At 30.9% G+C, this 25,545-nt stretch overlaps 1 protein-coding gene across 2 annotated transcripts in view; it reads right to left on the reverse strand.

Annotated features, from left to right (window-relative positions):
• Cd2ap (CD2 associated protein) overlaps positions 1-25,545 on the reverse strand; it is a 112,096-nt gene that overhangs the window by 14,701 nt on the left and 71,850 nt on the right. The window contains exons 6-14 of one of the 2 annotated variants that reach the window (XM_076858610.2): positions 23,912-24,099; positions 21,563-21,638; positions 21,069-21,163; positions 19,710-19,814; positions 18,923-18,958; positions 18,331-18,367; positions 16,499-16,561; positions 6,684-6,846; positions 5,977-6,119 (exon numbers count right to left, since the gene is read on the reverse strand). In XM_076858610.2, coding sequence (XP_076714725.1) covers positions 5,977-6,119; positions 6,684-6,846; positions 16,499-16,561; positions 18,331-18,367; positions 18,923-18,958; positions 19,710-19,814; positions 21,069-21,163; positions 21,563-21,638; positions 23,912-24,099 — 906 coding nt within the window. The remainder of the gene's footprint in view (positions 1-5,976; positions 6,120-6,683; positions 6,847-16,498; positions 16,562-18,330; positions 18,368-18,922; positions 18,959-19,709; positions 19,815-21,068; positions 21,164-21,562; positions 21,639-23,911; positions 24,100-25,545) is intronic. The other variant, XM_076858611.2, reaches the window with a different exon arrangement.

The following is a 25,545-nucleotide window of genomic DNA, read 5'->3' on the forward strand; positions in this document are numbered from 1 at the left end:
AAAGTTGTAATCCTTATGCCTCAGCCACCCAAGTAGCTGGGATTACAGGTGGATGCGGTCTATATATCTGTAAATATCTTGAAAAAAAATCAGTATTTTTTAAAAAGTATGTTAAGAACAGGATACAGTTGGTTAAAAATTTCTTTTTACACTGACAAATGTACACTGATAGCCCACAAAATACTTTGAAAAATAAAAATCAATCATTTTGGCCTGTAAAGATTATTTTCAAATGCATATTTAAGCAACTTGTAGAAAGAAAACAGAAAAACATGAAATAAATGAAAACGAAGGGTAAATAAACGTAGATTTACAAAATACACCATGCTTATATAATAGGCCTTCCAAATGTCCAGTTTGGGGGCTACAACACCAAGACAATTTCACCATTCTAAAACTCTCTCAGGTTCTCCATTTATGCCATTATGTTAGTAATACAGAACAGTGCACATTTTTGACTCATAATATATCTAAATGCTTTTAAGTTTAGTTAAAAGTGATAACAATGGATTTACACTATACAAATGGCACAAAAGGCATGACCATAGCTTAACTCTTGTAATTACACCTCGTCACTCTGACAACTACTTGTGCTTTTGCATGTTGGTAGGAAGATATGGAATGTTTTTAAAAAGCCAAGTGAAATCTCCAATTTTAGGAGCAAATAACCTGATTTTTATGGTTGCCAAGGTTTGAAATTTTTTTAAAAATCTTTTGTTACAGGAATATTTTAGGCTATAATCAAGAAAAATTTTCCAAAATGAACTTCATTTTATTTTAAAATGGAAAACCAAAAGGGTTAGAATAAATAGACAGACAGACATGTACACTTTCAGTAAAATTATAAAGAAAAAAAATCAATGTGCACCACCTATTTATACTGAATGTACTATTTTGATTTCTTTTATAAGTTGTTATCTTACCAAAATGGAGAAGGGTAGGATAATTTCCTGACACGTAAGAAGGAAAACATGGCAAACAGGCTAGGAAACAAAATCTGGAAAGAAAAGTCAAGGATAGGAATGTCTAGAAAAAAGACTAAACCAAAAAAATTATTTCACAAAGCAGGAAAAAGGAACAGTTGTAGAATGAACAGAAGCATTTCAATGTTTAGCATATAGCTACTGCAGGTTATGTAAACTTACACAAGATATGTATTAGATTTTTAGATTTCTGGGTCATTCAAAAGAAAAAGTTAAGATTAATATTAATATCAATACACATTAAACTAGAAAGATGCCTTGTTTTATTACTCACTAAGAAATATAGTTTTTAAAAGAATGGCACAATACTTTAAGAGGCCAGTTTTATAAATCAATATTAACATCTCATAAAATAATTGTAACTAAAATTAAACCACCTTTCAGTCAGTCAATTCTAGTCTTTGGTGTATATAGAAATTACAATAAAGGAGGCAACTTTAATCCTATGATATTATAAAATAAAAATTACAAATATTATTTTAAAAATATGTCACTATAAAAATTCAATACAACCTTTAAAATATCTTCATACATAAATAAAAATTTACCAAGGCCTTAATCAGTGATACGTTCTATAATATAATCGAGGAAACTATTATTAGAAACTAATTTTTTTAAATCCTTGTTTAGATAAGAGACTCACTTTTGATAGCATCCTCTACTCAATAAGAACCTTATTATAAAAATCCCACCATAAATTCTTTCTGAAAGAAAGAAATCAGTTAATATTTGGAAAGTAATTCACACAAAAAGAGATCGAGTATAAAATAAAATGGAAAGGAGAGAATGCTTCCCTATTCCATAATGACTGCTTTGGAATGAAGAACTTATGTTTTCTAAAATTTCATTTATTTTAAAATGTATTTTTATTAGTGAATTATACATAATTATACATACATCATGGGATTCATTGTGACATACTTATATATCCACATAATAAAATTTGATCAATTTCCTTCTCCAGTACCTGCTCTTTCCTCTCCTCCTACCTTCATCTGATTGCCTTCCTCTACTACACTGGTCTCCCTTCTATAACATTTCATTTTAGTCCTGGAAGAACTTATCAAAAAAAAAAAAAAAAAAAAAAATCAAAAAAGATAAAATACTACACTGTAAGGGTAACTCATCAGCTGAACTAAATGTAACAGCTATGTTAGTACTAAAGTCTCTAGTATTTTAAAACTAATCTGAAAATAATTTACTTCTCAGAAAATTTATTATTGTAGAAGTATTTTAGAAAAATTCATTATTTTAAAAATATGTGGACCTTGTGAACTTTATAAATGACTAGCAGTGTCAGTGAGATTTTCCCTAAACTAATTTTTAATATAGTGTTTGAAAAAATGAAAAAAAAAAACCCACTAAAATAGTTATTAGTAGCTCTGTAATTTGTAGTGCTATATAATATATGAGAACATACAAGGGGGAACTCAGTTATATCATGCCATTAAAAAGGGGAAAAGAAAATATTATTCTAGGAGTGACTTTCTTACATGTACAAAAGTCAGAATCTGTGTGTATATCTATATATAATTAGTATTATATATAAAGACATAAATGTTTATATGTAGTTTTATATAAATAGGACAATTTTATGTGATAATAAAATGAGGGCCATATGCCTTTTGTAAATTAAAGATGAAACAGATTTCCATACCAGGTGTTCTAATGGGTATTAGTAGATGTACTGAATCATAAAATGTTAGCTAAGTAAGAAAACAGATTTTGAGGAAAAACTTATCAATAATAAAACCCACTTTTTTAAAATAGCAAAGTCAGTATACTTTACACTATATCATTTCTACTATATCTTTTACCTCAAATTATTTAACTGAAAATGTCAATAAGCTGGTTTCATATGTTTTACATTTTCTGTAACTTATGAATTAGTTTTATGCATTATTCTTAAAAGGTATATCTTCAAACTAAGTAGAACATATGAAATTTACATAAACCTAATGCCAAATTTAAAGCTGTACTTGAACTAAAACAATTTTTTAAGAAGTGTTAATAACTCACAGAAGAGTTAGAACAATACTTTTATACTTCAAGCACAGATATAATATTCCTAATCCAAAAACCCCAAAATCAAATACGCTAAAAAAAAAAAAAAATCTACTTTTTAATGAGCATCAACATGATGCCACTCACAAGTAGAAATTTCTGCAGAAGACTTCTTGTAATGGGTCACAGCCAAAACACGGATTTATTGATAATACTGTACAAAATTACTTAAGCTACATGTATACCAAATATTGAAACATAAATTTACATAAAATACATAACTTGCTTTGGTTCCCATCCCCAAGATATCTATCTCATTATACACATGTAAATATTCTAAATACACCCCTCCAAAATGAAATTCAAAATATTTCTAGTTCCAGACATTTTGGATAAGGGATTATGTATATGTAAATATCCCCCTCGCCCGCCATCCCCCTGCCATGTCAAAATAAATAAATAAATAAATAAACTCTTAAGGCATTTCTTGTTCCAAACATTCTGGATAAGGGATACTTAACCTATACTAGGAACATATGACATTCTAATGGGGGGAAATAGTATACAAGGAAAGAATTAATGTTTAGGACATAAACTGTTAACCACCTACAACTATGTTTTTTTTTGGTATGAGATATCAAACCCAGAGGCCCATAACCACTGAGCCACATCACAGCCCTTTTATGTATATATTTATTTAGAGACAAGATTTCACTGAGTTGAGTTGCTTAGGGCCTTGCTAAAGTGTTGAGGCCAACTCTGAATTCAGTGATATCCCTACCTCAGATTCCAGAGCCACTGGTATTACAGGCCTGAAGCACCATGACCAACCAGCAACTCTTTTATCTTAGCATACTACCAGTATCTAAAAATATTTTCTGGGAATAAAGCAATTGCTTAGTAAACATTTGCTACTTAATATAAACTCAAATTCCCCAAATTTATATTTTCTAAACTTTGCAGGATAACAGTATTTTATGCCAAAATTAGTTTTGTGAGCAAAATAAAAGACAGTTGCTTGGAAATTAGCTGCTAATTTTCTGATTTGTGTAAGTCTTAGCATCTTTACATTATTTCCTTACTTATTAAAAAAAATTAAAAACAGAAATTAGAAATATTCAAACTCTGTTCCACAAAGCCTCTTTCTTTACATAAAGAATAAATAACCACTAACTATGTCAATGAGGCAAAAAATGGAACAAAAACAAAGTTAAAAAACTAAAACTTTCCAATCACCAACAGTTTGAAATAATTTTATATATATTATTTCCAACAAAATTGCAAAAAAACAAAGTACGTTTATTGTTGAATATACTTAGAAAAAGTCTTGGAAAAATGTGAAAATTAGTTTTATCTAAATTTTAAAAGATTTTTTCACTACTTTGAAATTAACTAAATAAAGCAAAAGTTGATACAAATAACAAAAAAAAAAAAAAAATACAGATTCTAAATGTTATTACTTTAATCCCCAAAGGACTCCATGAAAATTTTAAGTATTTTCTGATCAAGAATGTAGAAAATTATGAAAATTCAAAGATAATACTAATAGTTTTTTTTAACTTATTTTGAAAGTTAAAATTGTGTAAACAACCTTTTTTTTTCTTTAAGGATTATTTTTAGAAAACACTTTTCTGGCTATATTTTAAATCAAATGGAAAAATATGAGCTGACAAGAATCCATTTTTAACTACTAAGCTCCATAATAAAAAGATAAAGATTTTTAAAAAATACTTTTTTCATTTTTATTAAAATAGTAAATAAGTTAATTTTTACCAGATAAGAAATACTAAGTATATTTCAAGACTTTTTCAAATCTATAATCAACATCTCAATTCCCAGAAATGAGTAATGAATACAGCATCATAAAGGGCAGTTAATATCCAAATAAATGGATTATAAAGTATTCAAAAGACTGAAAGGAAGTAACACTTAAGACAGAGGCTGTGCATTGGCAAACTGAAAAGACAGAAGAAAAATAAGATCACCTGGAAAAAAGTTTGAAATGTAAATATAATACAGTGGGGAAAAAAATCTAAACGTAACTGAACTTGAAGTTCATAAAATGTTAACACGGGAGCAAAAACAAATACATTAAGACATTAAGATTTTTTAAAAAAGAATATCACAGAGCACTTTATAGAAAAGGAATTTAAAGAGTTCTCTTTTGATTTATGTAATTGTACGTAGTTGATATGTCTATAGCTTAGTGTTTAAATGTTAAACGGAGAAAAATAGCATGTTTCCTAGAGTTTAAGTTGTAAAGATAAAATAAAAACATGAAAAAAGTGTTTTGAAAAATATAAAAAACTAAAAACTAATTTTGCAAGCACTATACAAAATAATAACCATTACCACAAATGATTATAATGATTATATAAAGCTTTTAATAGAGACACCTTTATCAAGACACCTGTTTCAAGTTTTTAATTTTTCAATTAATACAATATAAAAAACGAGGAACATGTTTTTTAGTCAGTCCTAAAGCTTACAAAATAATATTTAGCAAAAAAAGTGACATGACTTCCTATTTTGGAAAAAAAGTTATCTCCAGATTAAGAGGAAATATCTAAAAAGTCTTATTAAATATAAGCTAGTTCGGCACTGAGAGCCTGTGTCATCTTATTTTTTAACTATTAAAACTAAATTGCATTTATAGGTGCCTGATTTAGGTAATATGGTCATTCTATTATAAAGGAAAGAAATAAAAGATGAATGAGCTTTTAACATGGATTTCAGTCTTTTGAACATTATGAAAATTCATTAATTCTGTATTATTATCAGTAGGAAATTTCTGATCAATAAGAACCATGAAGATTTGACCATTTATCTTCTTTATTTTTATACTTTGGTTAGTACATTTAAGAAAATTTCAATGAATTTCCACTATAACTATCTACACAAAAATTGCATATACATTGCTTAGTTTCTAAAAACTGAGATTCCTTTGATTACTTCTTTTACTGTACTACCTACTTCCATGATGACTTACCTGTTTCTTTAGAACTTCTTGCTATAAATGAATCAAGGTCCACTGATTTTGGTCTAGGTGGTAACTGTTCAGATTCGGGCTTTGGTTTGGATACTGGCTCAGTTTCAAATTTTGATGAAACGGTAGAAACTTCTCCATTGATCCTGAAATGAGAAAAACGAACATACAAAATCACTTGAACTGAAAAACAACTTTTTAAAAAAATTGTGATTTGGTGCTGGGCATCTATAATCCCAGCGACTTGTGAGGCTGAGGCAGAAGGACTGTGAATTCAAAGCCAGTCTTAGCAACTTCATGAGGCCTTAAGCAACTCAGCAAGACTCTGTCTCTAAATAAAATACAAAAACAAGTTGAGGATGTGGCTCAGTGGTTGAGCACCCCTGTGTTCAATCTCCAGTAACAAAAAAAAAGGATTTGGTGACATTAAAGACTGTATAAACATAAGACAGATTGCTTTCTATTCTATAACACTATTTCCATAAAAGTAAACCTCTATTACAGTAGTGTTCACAATAAAATAAGAAATGTAAATATAGTTTGAGTGTATTCACCTACTGTGAGTATAACAATTAAGAACACTATTATAGTCTTTTGAGGAAATATAAACAATACTTTAAAAATTACTTTGAGATTTAAAAAGGCAATAGAGTTCAATTCGGTCAAAGGCAGGTAAATCAATAAGTAATTTAAAATTAGGTAAAACTTACTTGGCTATAGGAGGTGGTGGGGGAACTGGTTTTTCAGGTCGCTTTGGGTAAACTGTTCCAGGAGATCTTAATAAATTATTGGTTTTGGTGGGTGGAGTAGGCTTCTTGGGTGGGACCTGTGGAGCAGCTGGTTTAGAAGGTTTCTGTTCCAGTGTTTTTTCATCTGAAGATTTAAAAATATTTAACAAGTTATTAACAATCAAAACTATTTAGGTTTCTCTATTTATTGCAACTACTATAAGGCAGCCATAGGCATGAACTCATTTTCTATAACCAAATGTAAGTGCATTATTTCATTTGTTTTAAAGTTACACTTTATTAAGTATCATGTAACTAAAATAGTTTCCTTTAGTTGGGACAGAAATCATTAATAACTTTCTGATTAACAAATAATGCCTGCTTTTAATTATGTTCCCAGAAACCTCTGCTTTTAGGGGGTGATATTCTTTCTCAAATAGACCAAATATAATTTAACTACAGCAGAAAATTATCTAGACTTGAGCCAGATTATTTTCTGAAGTGTAAGTATAAGGAACTAAAAACAAAAAAGAACTGTAGTACCATATAAAATTCTGATTTAAAAATCATAATGATGGCAAAGACAAAAAATAAAAGATCAAATGCTAAGAAAAAGTGACACTAGGTCAATTAGCCACATGAAGGAATACAGGCTTATATTTACAGTTCTTGCTACTGTACTAGGAATTTTATTAGCCCTGTTTCAAGTAATAATTCCATCTGACAAATAAGAATATGCTGAATAAAGAATATTAAGAATAATTTCATGCCTTGTTAATAAAAATTTTATCACCAAAAAGGCATTGAACACTCTTTGGTGCTACATATACTTTTTCAGGTACTAAGAATAAGTATTAAAAACTCACATATGTACACATATAATTCAGATTCATGATACAACAGTTAGAACGTATCATAAGGTACATTTCCAAAAATAAGAAACTATTTAGTGCAAAACTGAATGATTCTACCTCTTCTTTTAAGTTTATTTGGTCTCTGAAAAGACTATCTATCAGAGGACCACAAACCATTTTATGAAATTTCCTATCAGTTAGAAATTGGTGGTCATCAAACCTGAAGAAACACCACCAGACATGGTAAAAACTCCTCCTTTAAAATTATAAGTTTCACCTCACAATAAAAAAATACAAAATACTATTGCCTCAGTCTTACCATTTACTTAATAACTCCCTTGGCTCTTGTGAAAAATGAGTCCGTTGAAACTGATTATCATTTAGTACAAATATCTGTTTTTATATGACCTCAAGACATAACAATGCATAAAAAATTATACCTAATTCTGACCCTAATCAAATAGAGCTTTCCTTGATATTTCAGAAAATATAAGAAAAACATTTTATAAAAAATAACCAGGAAAGGGATGGGGTATAGCTCAATGAGGGAGGGTTTTCTGGCAAGCACAGGATCCTAATGGTGGGGGAGAGAGGAAAGGGTGAAGGGATAAAGAAATAATATCAAAGAAAAAATGTCAAAGGCTAAACAGAGTTCACTAATTTTAACAGATTTACAAATAACTTGAAAATAGTTTTGTGTATAATTCCAAAACAACCCCCCCCCGCAAAAAAAACAACCACACTTAATATTCATGGAAATCAAAACAAAGAAAAAGATTAATTATTCCTGGTATGTCCAAGACTATATTACTAATAATGTACTTGAGTACTTATGTTATTTTTGTTGTTGTTGAGGACATTAACATAACAAAAAAATCAATAATTTTAAAATGAACAATTCAGTACCATTTCATATATTTACAATGATATGCAACTATCAACTTTACAGAGTTCTAAAACACTTCTATTACTCCAAAAGAACAGTTTCTGTTAATCTATTACTCACCATTCACCCCTCCATTTAATTCCTAACAATCAGTTATCTGCCTTCAAACTCTATGAATTTGCCAATTCTGAATTATTTCTGACTTGTGAAATCATACAACATATAACCTTTTGTTCAAATTTAACATAATATTTTTGAGGTTCATCCTTATTGAAGCATTTATCAGTATTTCATTCCTTTTTGTGAATGAATAATAGTCCATCATATGTATATTACACAATCTGACATACCTTGAAGGACATTTTGATTGTTTCAATTAACATTCAGGTACAAGTATAAGTATACCTATTTTCAATTCTTTTGTCGGGTCATATAGTAATCCTACACTTAACTTTTTGAAGAATTATCAAACTTTGCTCACAACCACAAAAACATTTTATATTAGTATCAGCAAAGTATACTCATTACTCCATGTCCTTGCCAACACATTATTTTCCTTTTTTTTTTTTTTTAATTATAGTCATCCTAGTGGGCATAAAGTGGCAGCTCATTCATTGTGGTTTTGATTTATATTTCCCTGAAGATGTTAAATACCTTGGCCATGTGCTCTTCGGCTGTTTTTATATCTCCTTTAGGAAAATAATTATTTCAGTGTTTTTCCCACTTTCAATGTTTTTCTGTTGTTGAGTTGTAATAGTTCTTTATATATTCCACATATAAATCTTTGTCAGATATGATTTGCAAAAACTTTTTCATTCTAGAGGTTGTCTTTCCAATTTAATAATGGCCTTTGATGCACAAAAATTTTAATTTTGATAAAGTCCAAGTTAATTTTTATTTGTTGAATGTGCTTTAGATGTCAGATTGTATAAAGTACAAACTATTTCTGTTAATAATGCTCTGACATCAAATATGTAGAATTTATTCCCATACCAACCACTACCAGCTAGCGTCCTAAAATCCCACCTGGAACAGATCCCACAAACCAAGGACTCAGTCCTCTAGCACTACCTCCATTTCAGATGCCAACTGCAAGTCCAACCCTTTCATGCTCCCAACTAAATGGATATAAATTAGAGGTTCCTATGACCTCCTCCTCAAGTTTGATATTTGCTGAATGGCTCACCTAACTCTGGAAGGCACTTTATTTCATATTTACCAATTTATTATAAAGGGTACAATTCAGAAAGAGTCAGATAGATGAGATAATGTTACAGGGCAAGGTATGTGAAAAGAGGCACAGAGTTTCCATGCCTAGAATAGTGTATCCCACCTTTCCAGCACCTCAATGTATTTATTTACCAACCCAAACTTCAAACTTTTCAAACTTCACCTTTAAGGTTTCTGATGGCAATTTCATTAGGACAGCATGATTCAGTACATCATTGACCACTGGTGATTAACTCAATTTCTAGTCATTCTCTCCTCCCTAGAGGTCAGGTGATGGGGCTAAAAGTTTCAACACTATAATCATAAGGTTGGTTCCCTGGGCAGCCAGCTCCCATTTCTTATAGGCTTTAAAAAAGTTTATGAATTTAAGCTCACGTGTGGATGAAAAATATGTTATGAACTAACAAATCATGCACCAATCACCATTATAACTCATATATGAGATTCCAATGGTTTTACAAGCTATGTGTCAGGAACATAAATCAAATATTTCCTTCTTGTATTACAATATCACATGTATGTTAGAATCCATTGCCAAACTCAAGGTCATGAATATTTACCCCTATGTTTTCTTCCAAGAGTTTTGCTCTTATATTTAGGTTACTGATCCACTTTTGATTAGTTTTTATATACAGTGTGAGGTGGGGTTTCAACTTTATTCTGTTACATGTAGCTATCCCAACTGCGAGAATTTTGGTCCAGTTAGAAATTCACTGAAGGGGCTGGGGATGTGGCTCAAGCGGTAGCGCGATCGCCTGGCATGCGTGCGGCCCGGGTTCGATCCTCAGCACCACATACAAACAAAGATGTTGTGTCCGCCGATAACTAAAAAAATAAATATTAAAAATTCTCTCTCTGTCTCTCCCTCTCTCACTCTCTCTTTAAAAAAAAAAAAAAAAGAAAAGAAAAGAAAAAGAAATTCACTGAAACAAAAAGGAAATTCAGATTTTTAAAAAATATTCCTACATTAGCTATCTGAATGCCCAAGGAAAAATTATCTAAGATACAGATGTTAAGATAATTTAAGATATGGAAAAGAAGTAGTAATTATCATTAAGTATGTAAATATTTTTCACTAAAAAAACAGCTAAAATATAAGGATGCTATTAAAAATGCCCTTTTATAAGATAGGCAGAGAAAAACAATATCACATAATCTCACTCATATGTAACATCTAAAAAGATGACTGACATACAAATAAGAAATAAATAAATCTTCACCTCTACCTCACACTGTACAGATATGAATTCAGAAACAGGTTACTTGTGCTTATGAGATATAAATATATATATATTTCAAACAACAATTTTAGCTGTTGTTAGCAAGAGACTGATCTTCATTTGTCTTTGCCAAAAGAACCCCTTATTTCAACTTTGAATTATATGTACTTCCTTTGCTTTTATGATAGGACTCTCTCTAATCATTCTCTGCTTATCTCTATGATTACTCCCCATCTGTTTTCAAGAGTCTCAGTTCACAGAACATCTTACAGGGACCTATTTTAAGATTCTATGCTAAGCTCTCTTGCTATATTTACTCTAAGCAATCTTATTGAACAATCTTACCCATATTCATAAATTTAATAACTAACCTTCAGGATAACACCTGCTAAATAAATAGCTGAACTCAGCCTTATTCTACTCCAGAACTAGTCTCCTTTTCATACAACCTATCTGATTTTCCCCTCCTTAAAACTATTAAGATTGATTAGTCAACAAACCACTCTAATGTAGAACACCTGAATTGTTTCCTTATGATAGACCTTAAATAAATCAACATTTTTAACAGACAATATAACTGATTCATCCAAATGTACCCTACTTTTTATGATTACACTAAACTAATTGTTCACAGCATTCTTTTACACGTCTTGTTGATCTGAAGGTGAATATCTGCCCCAAAATAATCCACAAAATTAAAAAAGAATTAATTCCATCGTTAGAGAGATGTTTTCCTCTCTTTCATGTCAAACAGATGAATTTTTCACTATCAGCATTCCTGTGACCACTAGGGAAGCCAATCTAAAGATAAAGTAGACAATAAGGATAAAAGAGGGCTGGGGATGTATGTGGCTCAATCGGTAGTGCGCTCGCCTGGCATACGTGCAGCTCGGGTTCGATCCTCAGTACCACATACAAACAAAGATGTTGTGCCCGCCGAAAACTAAAAAAAATAAATATTAAAAAATTCTCTCTCTCTCTCTCTCTTCTCTCCCCCTCTCTATCTAAAAAAAAAAAAAAAAAAGGATGAAAGAATATAAAGAGAAATCTCATACAGGTCTATAATGAAATTACTGAGCTGCAGATCACATAAGTCTTCTGAACTTTCAATTATATGAGATTGATTCCTTATTCCTCAGGTCAATCTGAATAACAATTTTTTGTTCTTGGGTTTGAAAACACTTCAGCTTCCTTTTTTTTTAAACCCATACAACTTTCACCATCCATACTAGAATACTAGAATAAAGTTTCAGAAGGACACTCCATGCTGTGGAATCATTAAATTCTAAGAATCCTTCAAATTATTAAATAAATATTGTATTGAGAATCCCCTATGCATTATAAGTCTGCATCAGGTGCCAAACAACCAATAGCAAATAAAGTTCTGATATATACAAACAACCCTTTTTATTTCATGGAGTTTAGTCAAGTGTGGTGAAAAAAGACAACAAACACAAAATAAACATCTAAACTAATCTGTAACAGACAATGAGAAATTTGTACTTTTGGATAGAGTAGCAACAAAAAAGCAGCACCTGTAAAATGACAAGAAACTAGACATTAAAGATTCTGAGGATACAATGAGTCCAGAGAAAGGATTCCAAGCTTGTGATAAATATTTAACTAGCAATTATCAGACTATTACTCTGAAGAATAAACTTTTAAAAATTCTTCATAGTAACTAGCAAAGACCCACCTGCCTTATAAAAACATACTTAGTGATTTCACATTTAATGTTTAGTTAGAAGTCTGTTTCATCAGTAGGTAAGCGTAATAAACAAATATTGTTCACTACCTTAAAAGGTCAATGTTATTTTTCAATTGAAACTAAAGTAATACATATAGCAAAATAAAAAATATAAGTCCTATCACAGCTCTCAAACTCAGAGTCTATAATATTATAGATTATGTTCCAGATAAGGATTTGAATTCAGTTCTTCCAATACTAAATGCCTTTAAATGGATGTACAAATGCTGATATTTTTTTCCCACATTTTTGGTTGGTGCATTATAGTTATACATACTGATGGGATTTATTGTTACACATTCATACATGCAAACAATACACAATATAACAACATAATTTGGCCAATGCCACCCCCAACACATCCCCCCCCTCTTGATATTTCCCACCCCTTGGGACTTTTCCTATACTGATCTCCATTTGATTTTCATGAGATCTGCAACCACTTTTCTTTTCCTTTTTCCTTTCTAGCTTCCACAAGAGAAAACATACGATCCTTAACCTTGAGTTTGACATATTTCTCTTAACATAATGCTCTCCAGTTCCAACCATTTTCCTGCGAATGACATAATTTTTCTTTATGACTGCATAAAAACTCCATGTGTATATATCACATTTTCTTCATTCATTTATTCATTAATGGACACCTAGCCTGGTTCCATAGTTTGGCTAATGTGAACTGTGCTGCACATGGGTATGCATGTATCACTATAGCAAGATGACTTTAATTTTTTAGGAATGATGTAGCTGGGTCATATGGTAATTCCATGCCTAGCCTTTTGAGAAACCTTCATACTGATTTACAAACCTACCAACAATTTAGTGTTTCCATTTATTAACACTTTGCATTATTTAGTAAGCTTTAGAGGTCCTACTGAGAAAGTCATTGCCTATGCCTATATGCTGGAATGTTGACCCTACATTTTCTCCTCGTTTCTTTTCTAATTCATGGATATTAGATCCATTTGAGTTGCTTTCTATGCAGAGTGAGAATTAAGGGTCTAGCTTAATTCTTTTACAGGATAATCAGCTTTTCTAGCACCATTTGTTAAAAAGGCTGCCTTTTTTGACAATATACGTTTATGTTTAGGCACCTTTGCTGAAGATGAGATGACTACTGATATGTGGGTTTGTCTCTGTGTCTTCTATTCTCTACTACTGGTGTATGTGTTTGCTTTTATGCCAGTACCATGGAGGTTTTGGTAGTATAGCTCTGAGTTTATAATTCAAAGTCACACACTGTAACGCCTTGAGCACTGCTTTTTTGGTTTATTTCTTTGGCTATTTTGGATCTTTTATTCTTCCAAATGAATTTTAGGACCACTTTTTCTAGTTCTGTGAAGAATATCATTGGTATTTTGATGGGGATTGCATTGAATCCATGTATTGCTTTTGGTAATATGGTCATTTTAACAATATTAATTCTGCTTATCCAGGAACATGAAAAATGTTTCCATCTTCTCAATTTCTCTCTTCAATGTTTTATAGTTTTCATTATAAAGGTCTTTCATTCACCTCATTGGTTAGATTTATGTCTTTCATTCACCTCATTGGTTAGATTTATTCCTAAGTACCTTGTTTTTTTTTTTTTTAAACTATTGTGAATGAAATCGTTTTCCTGATTTTTCCTCAACAGGATATATTGTTGGTATATAGGAAAGCTATTAATTTTTGTATATTGATTTTGTACCTGCTACTTTGCCAAATTTATTAGCCCTAGTAGTATTTTGGTGGAGTTCTTTAGGTATATGATCATATTATTTGCAAAAGTGATAATTTGACCTCTTCCTTTCCTATTTTTATCCCTTTTACTTCTTTCTCTTGCCTAATTGCTCTGGCTACAATATCTCGTACTATTATTAAATAGGAGTGGTGAACATGAACATCCTAGTAGCAGATTTTAAAGAAAATGCTTTCAGTTTTTCCCCACTTACCATGAGGTTGACTTTGGGTTTTCATATATAGCCTTTATTATGTTGAAGTAGGTTCCTCCTATCCCTAGTTTCTTCAGTATTTTTTATCATGAATGGGTGCTGAATTTTGTCAAAGGCCTTCTCTGCATCTATTGAGATGACTAAGTGATTTCTGTCTTTAATTCTATTTTTGTGATAAATTTCATTCATTGAATTACATATATTAAACCATTCTTGCATCTCTGAAATAAAACCAACTTGGTCGTGGTGTACAATCTTCTTAACATATTGTTTAATATGATTTGCTAATATTTTATTAACTATTTTACACCTAAGTGTGATACTGGCTTCACAGAGCACATTTGGAACTGTTCCATCCCTTTCTATTTCATGGAAATATCTGAGGAATATTGGCATTAGTTCCTCTTTAAAAGTTTGGTAGAATTCAGCTGAGAATCATTCTAGTCCTGGGCTTTTCTTTGTTGGAAGGTGTTTTATTACTACTTCTATTGCATTGCTAGTTATGGGATTTTAACTTCCCATGTCCTTTTGATTCAGTTTGAGCCAGTCATATTTGTCTAGAAACATAGCCATTTCTTCTAGATTTCCCAACTTATTGGAGTAGAACTTTTCCAAAGAGCCCCAATAATCCGCTGGATTTCTGCAAAGTCTGTGGTAATTTCTCCTTTTTCGTCTTTAATTTTGATAATATGGGTTTTCTTTCTTTTTCTTTTGGCTGAGGGCTTATCAATCTATTGATCTTTTCAAAAAACCAACTCTTTTGTTTGATCGATATTTTGTATTACTTTTCATTCTAAATTTCACTTATTTAGGCGCTGATCTAATTTCCTTCCTTTTACTGGTTTTGAAATTGGTTTATTCTTTTTCAAGGGCCTTGAGATAAACCATTAGATTGCTTATTTGGGATCTTTCTGATTCTCTTTTGCAGGCACTCAAAGCTATAATATTTCCTCTCACATGTTGATCTTGATTTTAATTTCACAATAAAGTATGCTTTATTATACCAAGGATTCCAGAACACATGACAAACTTAAAAAAAAAAAATTAACCTTCATTTCCAATCCCTATGTAATACAGACTAATTATTTAAGAATATATGGTTAGCTAGGCACAGTGGCACATGCCTGTATTCCCAGCAACTCAGGAGGCCATGGCAAGAGGATCGAAAGTTCCAAGACAGCCTTAGCAAACCAGTGAAGTCCTAAGTAACTTAGCAAAACCCTGTCTCAAAAAACAAACAAACAAAATAGAAAAAACAGCTGGTGATGTGGCTCAGTGGTTAAGCACCCCTGGGTTTAATCCCTGGTATTTAAAAAAAAAAAAAAGCAAAACTTTTTATACCATATTCCATATTTTAAAATAATTTTCTTTTAAATTTTAACTTATGTCTAAAGATGAATATTTCTTTATTTATTGTCATATATTCACTTTATTATTAGAGTTATAGGAATGTTAACACTTGATAATGTTTAGGGTGGGGGGAGTGACTTTAAAAAAACATTAGAAATCTATGAGCCGGTGGCAGGTGCCTGTAATCCCAGTGGATCCGGAGGATTATTTCCATATTTTAGAAGAAACTTTCTTTACACCTTTTAAGGAATTTTTAAAATTTTAACTGAAATACTATAAATACTATGTCAGTTTTAAATCTTTAGCTGTCTTAAATATTATTTGAAAAAAAACTATGTTTAAATACTATATCCTCCTGAAGATATGGTTTATTTTTTTAAAGGATTAATTTATGAATGATAGTTTTATTTCCTGTGAGTCTTGATAAATTTCGCCTCCCAGAAAACTCTAAACATGGCAAAGTAAATATGAACACATGTTAAAAGTCAGTATAAATGACCCACTGTGGAGATCAATATTTGTATAAAATGAAATGAAAAAACGATGTTTTTGTTTTGAAAGTAGAAAAATCAGTCTCACCTTTTTCTTCGGGCTTCACAGGAAAAAACTTCTTCTCTGTAGCTAAGAGATCAGGCTTTGGAGCTGGTGAACGGTGGTAGTGGAGGGACAAAATGAATGCTTATTTAAAAATAATTTTACAGCATAGAGATATTTAACTAAACAGTTGTTTTAAAATAAAAACAGATGACATCATGTATGATTTAACAAAAAGAACAAAGAGGGGCTGGGGATGTGGCTCTGGCTCAAGCGGTAGCGTGCTCGCCTAGTATGCGTGCGGCCCGGGTTAGATCCTCAGCACCACATACAAACAAAGATGTTGTGTCCGCCGAAAACTAAAAAATAAATATTAAAAAATTCTCTCTCTCTCTCTTCTTTCTTAAAAAAAAAAAAAAGAAAAGAAAAGAACAAAGAATCATCTCTCGCTCAATTTCTAATCCTAAACTTGCCAACATTATCCTAAACTCTGGTTTTATTTCCTTCTTTGTCAAATCAGAGTTCATAACCTCTGCTACACCTTGTCTAGTAGAATGTTCTGTGCTGGTAAAAATGTTCTACTTTGTGTTGTTTTGTATTTGACTAATGAGTACATGAAATGCTGCTTTTGTGAATAAAAAACTAAATTTTTTATCTTATTTAATTAATTTTAAAAGCACCATGTGGCTAGTCACTACCACATTGAATTGTACAGCTTTCAAGTAAGCCTCCAACACAAACTTCCATGAAAATTACTTTAAATTTATGCTTTTTCTAGAATTAGATCAGCAAATATAAGCTAAAACCAAAGAGTAGGGAAGGGCTTGCATGTTTATAAAAACTGCATATCTTTCAAGGAAATATAAGTTTTACTACACTTGCATTAAATCAGATATCTAGGAATAGAACTCATGGAAATAAACTCTAATTAAAGACTTTTACTTGACACTTTTAGTGTATCATATTTATTCAACTGTTTAAAAAATTCAAAAACTTCATCTACCTTGCTTCACTCTTAGCATCAACTTTGAAATAAGAGCACATAAATATTATTTTTTTTTCATATAGTAATGGGTTTGACTTAAAAAGGCAGAAGGTTCTATTTGGAATTGTGGAGTAAAAAATTTCTCCATGCTCCATAAGAACTAAAATTAAACATTCAACCCCCTAGATCAATAGCCATGATATTATTTCATGGACAAAGCCATAAAACATAAAATGAAATTCAGAGATCAAATCAGATACATGGAATGTGGATACAGAACAAACGCAAAAGAAAACGACTAAAAGATTAGTTGTACATAATGCTTGGTGAAGTATGAGAATGTCTTCATTTCTATTTGGATTTGCCCCATTAATGTTTATAATTGTATGGCTTTTGATTTCACATACTTATGAATATAATTATATACATATGACTTCATTTTTTTTTCATTTTCAAAATCATTATTATATTAAAAAATATGTTGTACAAAGAATTTTGTAATTCAAAAATAAATAAAAAGGTAAGGGTTAGGAAGGGGCTGACTGATTACGTACCCCTAGGTTCAATTCCCAATACCTAAATAAATAGGTAGAATAAATAATTGGCCAAGTCAATACATAGTTCTCTAAAATAGGTTTAAATCCCATCAATTTTATTAATTAGGTATTTCATAACTAAATGGCTAAATTATCTTCCAGATATACCTATTTTATACAATTTTTACTTTTTAAAATAATAATAATGCATGGGAACATTAAATTTTTATATAGTTCTGGAAAAAATTAAATATATTATTCTTGATTTGGCTAATAAAATTACTGGTTTACATTAGGCACAATCTTACCATTTTAGAACTTAAAACAGAAAACTAAACATTGTGTTTCTTACATACCTGGACCCTTAGCAGGAGGTGGTGGTTTCTTTGGTTTCTGTTAAAATAATAATGGCAAAAGTGGTTAGCTAGTTACTTATTAAATATTTATAGTTAAAATAAATACTGATCATTAATAATCTAAATTATACAAATATCTCTCATCTCATTGTTGCAAAAATGATAAAATGCTAAACTCCTAACAAAATGTCACTGAAAAACATTTATTCCATTAGAACAAATAACCTCCTTGATCAAAATCCAGTTAAATATTTCAAAAACTATCAATGTATTCAATAAACCCCAAAATCTTAATAAGCAAAGTGTTCCCTCTTATCTCCACTACCTTTAAGATTGCTAAATACCATTTTGCCTATACTTCTCAGTTCAAGGCAGTAAAGCAGTGTAGCAGGACAAGAGGAAGAAAGATCTTGTTGAAAAAAATTAATAAGATCAATTATAAGTAGATCTAGCTTTCATTCTTTATTCTTCTGAACTTAAAGGGAAAGTTAAAGACAATGGCCTCTTTTTCTTTTACAAGCATTTGTTCATTTTTACGACTAAATACCTTTAAAAAATTGAGACACATTTCTAAATATGAACTTAGTTTTACCTTAGTCATTGATGCATGGCTCAGCCTTACTTTATTCTGAGAATTGACAGAGAAACATTAGGTCTTGTAAGGAGGCAAAAACTGTGCTTTACTGTACTTTTAAGTAACATTAAGCTTCTCAAAAACATTCAGTGTAAATAGTTTCCTTCAGCCAGGTGTTGTGGCACAAATATATAATCTCAGCTAATTGAGAGACTGAGTCAGGAGGATTTTGAGTTCCAGGGCAAAACACCAAGAACACTGGCTCAAATTTTTTTTAAAAAAGTTTCTTCCAGGAGAGTACTAATTAATCCAACTAATACACCCAAGCTTTTATTTTATTTTATTTTTAAAATACGAAGTTAACAAATCTAAGCGGGGCATGGTGGAACATGCCTGTGGTCCCAGTGGCTCAAAGGCTTAGGCAAGAAGATTGGAAGTTCAAAGCCAGCCTCAGCAATTTAACAAGGCTCTAAGAAACTAAGTAAAACTCTATCTCAAAATAAAAAACAAAAAGAGCTGGGGATGTGGCTCAGTAGTTAAGTACCCATGGGTTCAGTTCCTGGTACAAAAAAAAATTAAAAAGAAGTCTTAAGATTACATTTCGGTAGACATGTCAGTGAGGGCTGGGAGAGGTTGGAATAAAGCATAGAATTGAAACATTATAATATTATTTTACTGTAATTCAATACATATTTTAGGACTGTTTCATAAAAGTTATTCAATAATAAGGCAAAAAATCCTGTTTTTGAAAAAAAATATTGGCAAAATGTTAAAGTATTATCATCATTGAAAAACAAAAGCTTACTGGAAAGTCCTTATCCAGTTCACTTATCTGAACAGCAAAATTGTCTGGAAATACTCCTTCTTTACCATTAAGTTCACCCTTCCACCACCCAGCTTCTCCAGTCTCCTGAAAAGCATAGCAAAAAATAATTAAAATAATAAGTTATCTTTACATAAGGAAAAGGTTTTCAACAAAAAGAAAATAATAAATTCCAATATCATTACAAGAAAAAGCCAACTTAATCAGATCATAAGGTACTCCTAAAACAGAGTATACTTCACATGTTACATTTAGCAGAAGTTACAGCTGGGTTTAATTTTTGAAAATAACTTTTAAGATTCTATCTATAAAGTTAAAAGGATCTTAGGAGAGAGGCAAGAGATAAAAGGAAAGGAATTAAGAAAGAGAAGAAAGTAAAGAGAGAAAGGGAAAGTAAGACTTTCAAAACTATCTTTCTTAATATTATCTGTAACACTTAATATACTAAAAATTACTTGTTTGGCAACTTTATTAACAAGATCTTAAAAGCTCCTTCCAAATAACCAAACTTGAATGAAAAATTAGGTACCATAAGTTCAAACTATATGGATATTAAATTACATATATTTGTGGGATTTGTGCTAAATGAATAGATTTTAGCTGCTTTACCACAAGGGTAACTATGTGAGATCATGAATATATTAAATTTGCTTCACTAGGGCTGGGGTTGTGGCTCAGCAGTAGAGCATTTGCCTTGCACGTATGAGACACTGGGTTCTATCCTCAGCACCACAAAAAAATAAACAAACAAAATAAAGGTATAAAAAAAATAAAAATTCTTTTAAAAAAATTTGCTTCACTAGGGTACATACATTAAAAATGCAAAATAAAATTTATTTTAAAAATTACATACAAAGTCATCTGATAAAAAAGTCTAAACTAATGGGAGAAATTTCAAAAGTTATCTGCAATGTTATAGTAAAAATGAAATATTTATCATTTTTTCTAAGTACTTAAGATAGGATTCTTCCACATCAAATACTACAAGGTTTTCCCTTTATTTTCCGCAGAATTTTTTCCAACTTATAAAATCAATTCATTCTTTGCAACAGTTCCAAACAACATATGGTGGCAGGGAGTGGGGAGTGGAAAAGAATTAAGTATAGAAATCTGGGAAGCTCAAATTAATAAAGAAAAAAAGCAATGTGATCTAACAGACAAAAAAGATGGCTCAAATAAAATAACATTCTGAGTGCTACTTATATGTAAGGCTCTGAGGACTCAGAAACAAACAAGACAAAAATGTCTGGCTCTTCTGGAGCTTACATTCTAGGGGCAATATAAGAATTCAGCAATATATGCCTATGGATAAGTTAAATGACTCACTGAAAACCACCTTACCTTACTTATCAAATGGATTATTTCCCCTTCTTTAAAAGAAAGTTCGTCTTCATTGGTACCTTCATAGGCAAATAATGTTCTACAGTATTCTTTAGCTGAAATAAAAAATACAAATAGTGGCTGATGCAAATTGATTCAGCAAATACTTATTATGCCTCTATTCACGAAAAGAAATATATATAAGAAGCTATTAATAATAAGCTTTATAATTCATCTTTAAATTTTAAAATTAAAAACTATAGCCAATACTGTATGTTAAAAAAACAATTTTGCTAATCATTCTTCAAGAAATTACTAAATGTCTGCTATATATCAGGCACAATTCTAACTGCAGGGGATGCATCAATGAACACAGCATGCCCAAATCCTTAACTTTATGGGGCTTACATCTAGTAGGAATTAATACTTTGATAAGTAGTAGCATGCATCATATGCCTTCAAAAAGTCCAATATATTTATGTTTCTACTATGAAGGTTTTATTAAAAAAACTTACCTTTAATTTTACCTTCAGTTTCCGTTTTTGTTATCTCCACACTCGTTTTGGATCCTATTGACTGTATGGTTAAGGGCTAAAACAGAAAAGGATGATATCAACTAACTTAAGTTAGAATAAAGATACTATTGTTGAACAAAATTTCCATTTACAGTCACCCAGCTTTCCCTGTAGTTTTTGTAGTCAGGTTAATAATGAGACTGAAAATTCAGCAATGAAAGACAGAGATCTTGAACATTCCTCAAGTGGTAGCTCATAACTACTAATTTTTAAAACTCCTTGAGGATGATAAACATTCTCAGAGTTCTAAAATGAGAACACAGGCATTTATGCATATCATAATTTATTCTTCTATCTATATAAATATTATTCCTCCTTTTTTTACATTAAGAAGCAGTTAAATAATCTCCCCACAATAACAGACATTTAGAATTAGAGCCCAGATCTGAATCTATAAAGTTTGACTCCAGCAAGTGCACATTTTTTTAATACCTTAATTTTATTTATTTATTTTTATGTGGTGCTGAGGATTGAACCCAGTGCCTCCCACATGTGAGGGAGCACACTATCACTGAGCCCCAACCCCAGCCCCCAGAAAGTCCACTCTTAATAGTACTAAACCTTAAAATAACAAAGAAGATTTAAAAAATAAATAAAACTTTTTATAATTTATTTATTACTATCTGAAAATATTTTGTAAGTATTACAACTCTTAGATAGTCCACTTAGATATTTTTCCATTGTAACTAGTAAAGTCCTTCAAAGAATTCTCTCTAGAAATAACAGTACATTTGACCTTGGGTTTCCATTAGTTAAAAATCTGAACACACTTAGCTGTCACTGTTTGTTTTCTATTCATCTTCCAAATCACTCATTTTAATTTCTCCCAATTCTAACCACCATATCTTCCAATCTGGTGTCCCCTTACTAACATAGCAAATGTACTCCCTATTTATCAAATAGTGTGGTAACTCAGAGACTATTCTCATGAACAAATGAGTAGTGGAACTTGTTAATGGTGACTGAAAGATTACCAATATAATCATTAATCAAATGGTTATTCAATACAATCATAAGCTTGTAGAATTGCAAGGGACCCCAGATCTCTAGTGTAATGTCCCTTATAACACAAGAATTGCTTCCCCAATATTCTGTTGTATGACTGTAGATTATGATTTTAAAAACTGAAAATTTCACCAATTAGACTCCATAATATTAATGCCACACAATAACATTGTAGAAAGTGAAAGTTCTAAAATAGAAAGGAAGAAAGGAAGGACGGAGGAAGGGAAGGAGGGAGGGAGGGAGGGTAGGTTGTCTTCTTAAACTCAACTCACTATTACATGGAAAAATTCAGAGTGAAAAAAAAGGGTTCAGACAAATCACCCTGGGAGAAAATTACAGAACTGTTTTTCACTAACCAAGTATAATTTAATAAATGATATGTAGTTAAAATTAGCAAATAAATATTAAAACATTTAAACTCTTAAATGTTAGATAAAGAGATTCAATTGAGAACTACAGGGAAAACATGCCTCTAAAAGTCAGAGGAAATGCCTCTTACCTGAAGTACTCACTCTTGACTCTCAAAAATATTGACAATAGGAACAAAAATCTTTTAAAAATACTCTAAAGACCAGCAATTTTTCTCCCCAAATAGTTTACTTTATTTATTTCTTTTGAAAATGCCAGTATATTGGGCTGGGGATGTGGCTCAAGCGGTAGCGCACTTGCCTGGCATGCGTGCGGCCCGGGTTCAATCCTCAGCACCACATACAAACAAAGATGTTGTATCCGCCGATAACTAAATAATAAATATTAAAAATTCTCTCTCCTCTCACTCTCTCTTTAAAAAAAAAAAAAAAAAAGAAAATGCCAGTATGGTGCCAATGAAAAATAAAACTCAGAGGGCAGATCATTGAATTTAACCATTATTAACAATCCAAAGTAAAAATAAATTGTATCTGATTAATTTAATATCTCATTCTAAATTCATTTTAAAATAGCCCATTTTAGGTGTGTATAAAATTAAAATGATACAGAAAAAAATATTCACCTTTGGATTTATACTAAACCTAACTACAAAACCTAAAACTTCCACTTAGAATAAGTTAATGTTAAATTAACCATGAAATAGCATCCTAATTTTATAGGATTCAAACAATATTAATCCATGCAAATTTGGAAACAAAAGTTTCTCAGGAACTTCTCATTCAGAACCAAATTATTAGTAATCTCAAAGAAGGAAAATATAGCACAGTTACAACCTGCTCTTTATATTAAAAAAAAAAAAAAAAGCTTAATGTGAGAATGAGTGAAGTTAATCTAAAATAAATACATCATTACCACCTTTTCTGTTTTTTTCTCTTCTGTTTCACTACTGGATATTCTTGTCCTAAGTTTCACGGAGCCTTCTTTAAAAATATCTCCAAATCCAATTCCTCGAATTTTCTTTGGCTGAGCAATTGATCCAGATGCAGTTTCATTCCCATTCCCTGGAGAGGGTAAGGGTGAGGTAGGCCCAGGCAAAACAGTTTCTGAAAAAATATTTTCAAAGAATGACACCTACAATCAGGAGAAACTTCAAATCCCTTTGCATAATGTCTATATGCTATACCTCCGCCTAATTTTTAAAAAATGGCAGAAAACACACAATAAAATTAATGATATAAGTACTAAAATATCCAAGAGCATGAATTATTTATATGGATTTTTTTGCTGTATAAAACAGTAACAATTTTAGGCAAATTTAAACTAGTAAAATACTAATTAAGAAATTCAGGAAATCATACCACAAAAGGTCCTCAACCAAAAGCTATGATTTTAAAGTGTTTCCCTCTTTACCCCCCACCAAAGATTTCTATGATTAAAGTTTGGTTCCCAATGTAAATGGTATTGATAGATTGTAGGACTTTTAAGAGGTAAAACATACTGAGAGGTGATTGGGTCATGACCATCCCCTAAAGAGATTCAGGCTAGTCCAGCAGGAGTAGCCTGACCCCTCCCTAGTCTCTTGAACTTCCAGAACTGTGTATTAAATAAGTGACTTTTTTTTTTTTTTATAAAGTGCTTTAGTCTCAACTACGTTGTTATAGAAACACAAATTGAAACAAGATTATGTCAAATTTACAGGTTTTGGCCAAAGATAACATAAGACTGAAACATTCAAATGGGAAAGTATAACCATTTTTAAAAGTTAACATGACTAAATCGAACTAAAGTTAGGGTGATTGTTGAATATAAAAAATGGGAATGTCAAAAGAGTGTTTATTTTTTAAAAAAAAAAGTGTTTATTTTAAAAAGTAAAAAGAAAATTAGAAAAGTCAGAAATTCATTCAAAAACTGTTATTTTAACTCAGATGAATTAATTTAAGTCTTATTTTAAAGCAAATTCCAACACCAACTTTAAAATTATAATAAACAAAAGGTTTTTAAATAAAGTTTAAAAGTATATGTTTAAGAAAGATTTTACTTGTTTGCTCAGTAACAAGAGTTCTTACATATAGGTCGAATGAGTCCATGAAAAAACTGTCTCCCTGCCCCTGAAAATTGTGTGCACATATTTTCTTTCTTTTTTAAAATATTTAATTGGTTTTATTTTTTAAATATATGACAGTGGAATGCATTACAATTCTTATTACACATATAGAGCACAATTTTTCATATCTCTGTTTGTATATAAAGTATGTTCACATCAATTCATGTCTTCATACATGTACTTTGGATAATGATGTCTATCACGTTCCACTATCATTGCTAACCCCTTGCCCCCTCCCTTTCAATTTTTATCCCTCACACATCAGATACAGACTAATCTGTAGGGTATATAAAGAACTCAAAAATCTAAGCACCAAAAAAACAAATAACCCAATCAATAAATGGGCCAAGGCCCTGAACCAACACTTCTCAGAAGAGGATATACAATCAATTAACAAATATATGAAAAAATGTTCATCATCTCTAGCAATTAGAGAAATGCAAAT

This window comes from Callospermophilus lateralis, chromosome 6 (assembly GCF_048772815.1).
Source record: "Callospermophilus lateralis isolate mCalLat2 chromosome 6, mCalLat2.hap1, whole genome shotgun sequence".
In the NCBI taxonomy this organism is placed as follows: domain Eukaryota; kingdom Metazoa; phylum Chordata; class Mammalia; order Rodentia; family Sciuridae; genus Callospermophilus; species Callospermophilus lateralis.